General features: G+C 33.9%; 1 protein-coding gene across 1 annotated transcript; it reads left to right on the top strand.

Moving 5' to 3' along the window:
- Window positions 1-1,339: 1,339 nt before the first annotated feature.
- LOC107841409 (60S ribosomal protein L19-1-like) lies at window positions 1,340-4,279 on the top strand. The gene is made up of 3 exons (XM_047410366.1): window positions 1,340-1,490; window positions 3,937-4,045; window positions 4,129-4,279. The coding sequence occupies exons 1-3, from the start codon at window positions 1,340-1,342 to the stop codon at window positions 4,277-4,279; spliced, it is 411 nt and encodes a 136-aa protein (XP_047266322.1).
- Window positions 4,280-4,725: the final 446 nt, after the last annotated feature.

Raw genomic sequence — 4,725 nt, 5'->3', positions numbered from 1 at the left:
AATGCAACTTTTGAACATTAGGATGGCCTAGACAAAGGTGCCAGTCATCGAGAGAGCGAATTGTGGTTGTCATAGTTGTCTTGGGCATTTGTTGAATGTTGTAGATTCCAGACTCACTTGGGCCTTGCGTCAGCACTTGGCGGGTGCATTGGTCCTTGATAAGAAAATAGAAAGGCCAAAATTCAAAAAAACAAGAATTGTCAAAGGTGAATTTCTGTACAGAGAGTAAATTCTTAACTATTTGGGAACACATAAAACATTTTCCAATTAAAGAGATTTTGAAGGAGAATGTAGTGTTGCCATACCAGTGAGAGAGATTTAAAGCCCTTGACAATTACCTACATGAAGCTAATCTAAACCTGGATATTCATTAATGGCACTTAAACTTTGAAGGTCTGGAGTGATGTGGTAATTTGCAGCCATATCTGGAAACCAGGTGACAGGCTACATATTTGGTGAAGGGTGAAACAGCAGAATAATTAGCCATCGGTGGAGCAGCATAATTATGTTGGTGTGGTGATTGTCCAAAGTTACGAGGAATATACCTCTTTCGACAAGTGACAGCAGAGTGGTTATTTAGACCACAAATTTGACATGGACCACGATTTCAATTTTTATTGGAGTTGTTGGATGGGCGTGGCTGATTATTATTGGAGTTGGTATTGGGGGGTGGAGTGTATTATGGACGGTATTAGGGAGTAGGCAGAAGGAGAGAATTACCTTTTAGAACTATGTTTATGACAGGTTTCATGGCATTTTTAAGCAAGATTTCATGAGCTACTAATTATCCATGAAGTTCATTGAATGTAACTGGTTCTAGTCGGAGATTGAGATCAGCAATAAGGCCATGAAATTTTGGTCCAATGTTACGATAAATAATCACATTGAATTCAGTAGGAGAAATAGATCTACCAGCGGCACTAAGTTCATCAGAAAGAGCCTTGGCCTTTTGGAGAAAGCTAGAAACAGAGAGATCAGATTTATTTAGTTCTTGTAATTCTATATGCAACTGCAATTGACGATTTTGTGAAACAAAAACAAAGGCGTTGGCAAGAGCCTCCCAAACTGCAAAAGAAGAGGTGAGACCTATAACATAAGGATAGATCTCTTCCGTTAAAAAAGAAAGCAACCACGAATGAAGCATCTGATCCTTGTGAAATCATATGTCAAATTCTGGGTTGGGAACTTGAAGGGTGGGATCAGTGGAGGATGCAACAGTAACAAAGGGAGAGGGATTCATACCATTGTTGAAACCATGAAGGTTTTGATAATTTAGAAGAGGAATAAATTGAGTTTTCCATGCCAAATAATTTTTTGGTGTAAGTTTAACAATAAAAGAATGGGTAGAGGTGATGACAGTAGTGGGAGAAGTGCAGGAGAAAGAAGTGACGGGAATGACAGGCATGGCAAAAAAACGTGGAAGAGAATTTTGTTTAAGGCTGTGATACCATGTGAGATAACAAGAATAATAAGGAGATTAAGAAGTCAAGGTATTCTTCCTTATCTTGATGTATTCATGAATATAAGCTTATTTAGTTGTACAAAGTAAAAAGGATAGATACAGGGAATAACTACCAAGAGTTATACGCTAATTACAAATGTAAAAGATAATTACAAAGAGTCCTAGTAATGAAATAATTCTACTTTAACAAAAGAGACTATTGACGTTAAGATGTTGAGATAGTCTCCATCTTGATATCCGCAATTTTTTAAACTATAACAAAACGTTAAATCTTCTTAAAATTGTTGGTGTAATATACCACAAATTACAATAATCATTAAAGTTGAAAATAAAATGAATAAAAGTGAAGAAAATAAAATAATCTTCTTCTTGGCTGAGGAACGAATATCTCGCTTTCTTTAAGGAGATTCAAGCCCACTGCGGCATAATCTACACCAATCCAGCAGTATATCTCATGACTTATCCCCTCCAGGATACAACAGTCCATCAACAATGTACAACTCAAACAACTCCGGATTAGTTGAAGAGTCCAAAACTCCACCTTAAGAACATCTTCCTTCAACATATATTTACTCTCTTTGTATAGTGAATATAGTTAAAAACATAGAATATTTTCTTTGTCTCAACTCTTTCTTTCACTAATATAACAACTCTCTTTTGTATAGTGAATATAGTTGTAGACTTAGAATATTTTCTTGTCTCAACTCTCTCTTTCACTACTACACACTATAATCTTTTCACACTTATCATATTTCCTTGTACATGCAATAACATGCAAGACCACCTCTATTTATAGGTGAGGTATCTATCCTTGTATTGAATAGGAAGAATGTGGTGTAGTAAAGTGGGTACATGAATGGTTGGATGTTACATGAGTTACAAGCATAATTACATATTATAATGGGAAAATAAAAATTGAGTGGTTATAGGAGTTTCAAGAAACTCATGACCACATTCGTCCATTAACAAATGTAACTAATAATACTCATAATACACAATTTATACCCATTAACATATGCACTTAATATATTATTTTAATAATAAAATGCATATACACTAACACATTATAACCGATTTACTATATTTTCTATATAAATATATTAAAATTTTAAGGGGTCAATGAGTGCTCAAGAGTCTGGCACGGACTACGTGGGTTCGCATTTGCTAGTGTAGAAGAGCAAACAATATTTGATTAACTGAAAGGAAGAAGAAGATGTGGTGCAAAATTTCCTTGTTTTTTCATGGCTAAGTATAAAGGAGAGAGAGGCAAAGTACAACGAAAAATAAACATTCTAGTAGGGATTGCGGGGTAATTTAGTCATTTAATAAGTTGATGTATGTATTAAATCCTTTGTATTAATAATACACAGAAAATGATGGTATTTGTAATACATAGCTTAATACACAATAGAGTTTGTGACTAATGTAAGCATTAGTCATACATAGACTTAAAAGATGTACCAAACAAGATATTATTAGTATACAAGAATAATGCATGAATTAGATTTTTTAACACACTCTACCAAACGATCCCTAAGGATATTCTATGAAATTATTATCTCATCTTCTATATAGGATTTCTAAGTTTATTATCTTAATACAAATGGTGATATAAAATAATCTCGAGAATAATTAATACACATAACCAAATGTGGGATAAACTAATCCACAATTTTATTCCAAAATTGTCATCCTTATCCCACAACCAAGCAACCAAAGTTTAATACAATATACACACACAATTGTGTGTATGTGTTGCTGGTTTCTGATTTTCTGCTGCCACTCGATAGATCAGTTGAAATGGTGATAGTTCTAACATTGCAAATGGATGAACTTTCACATTAATCAACAATAAGTACAACATAAAAGGAAATGAAAAAAAAATAACTGCCACATTGTAAAAGCAGTAATTGCAGAATTGTAATGACCTTTCAGGTCTTTTTTTATATTTTCGTACTATTTTTCCGTTTAGAGCTTTTTCATAGCTGTCATTTTCTATATTTTCGTACTATTTTGTTGTTTAGAGTTTTTCCATAGCTATCTCAATTCATTTATAAATTGTTGGAGCTGACAGCTCAATTACCGAGCAGTTCGTTTGATTTTTAGAGTCAATTACCTAATTTGAAGTATCCACTGTTGAGAATTGAATATCGTGCTTAAACTTTAGGTTGACAGCCTCGTATGCCAATTATGAGTTTCGTTAGATCCAAAATATTAATTTTAGACTAGAAAGACCTTTGATTTGAGTTTCAAGGCTTTCAAACTCATTTTGGGCTATTGTGTGAATTTTAGTTAAAATAGTCATTTGAGTGTGGAACCCACATTTTATTAAAACGGCGTCGAATGAAAATTTTGATGGCTCCGTTAAGTTCAGAATACAAATTTAATAGGGCAACATAATTCATTTATATTCACTCCTATCCTGATATGTAGTGTTAAGTTTTCTACTCTCTTTGTTATTGATTACTGATTAGTCAGGTTGCCCACAAAGGTGTTATGGATGAGGAGGATGAGAGTCCTTAGGCGGTTGCTTTGCAAGTACAGGGAGTCTAAGAAGATTGACAAGCACATGTACCATGACAGGTACATGAAGGTGAAAGTTAATGTCTTCAAGAACAAACGTATGCTAATGGAGAACACTAACAAAACAAAGGTTGAAAGGCTAGGGAGAAGACTCTGTTAGACCAATTTGAGGTCAGGAGGGCAATGAACAAAGCAAGCAGGGAAAGAAAGTTTGCAAAGAGGGAGGAGCGTTTGGCTCAGGGACCAGGGGAGAGGCCAGTACAACCTGCAGCAGCGGCTGCAGCCACCACCTAAACCCAGCCAACCCAGGGATCTAATAAGTCAAAGAAATGAGGATGATATTGTCTCGAGGCTTTAAAAAAAAGGGCTTGGTTCTATTTTTATTTTTCGTTCTTGATAGCATGGGAGTTTGAGTTGCCCTTCTTTATTTTACTTCTAGAGAACATTACATGAGTTTGAGAGCAACTTAGCAACTTTAAAGTTTTGATACGTTATTGTTATTGTATCTAAGTTATTCCTTTTCATCATTAACTTTGATTATTGTACTACCAATATATATATATTAGCTTTGTTTATGAATTTACTTATTACACTTTTCATTTTAAAAAAACTCCATTTGATTTGACATTTTTATTTTTATATGTAGATAATGATGTTTAACAACTATTTTTTTTATATTCGGATCTGAATTCAATTAAATGATATTTTTTATTATGATTTTATAAAATTAATTAACCGTA

Source organism: Capsicum annuum, chromosome 1 (genome assembly GCF_002878395.1).
Source record: "Capsicum annuum cultivar UCD-10X-F1 chromosome 1, UCD10Xv1.1, whole genome shotgun sequence".
Lineage (NCBI taxonomy): Eukaryota > Viridiplantae > Streptophyta > Magnoliopsida > Solanales > Solanaceae > Capsicum > Capsicum annuum.
This window is presented reverse-complemented; position numbering and strand designations above follow the sequence as displayed.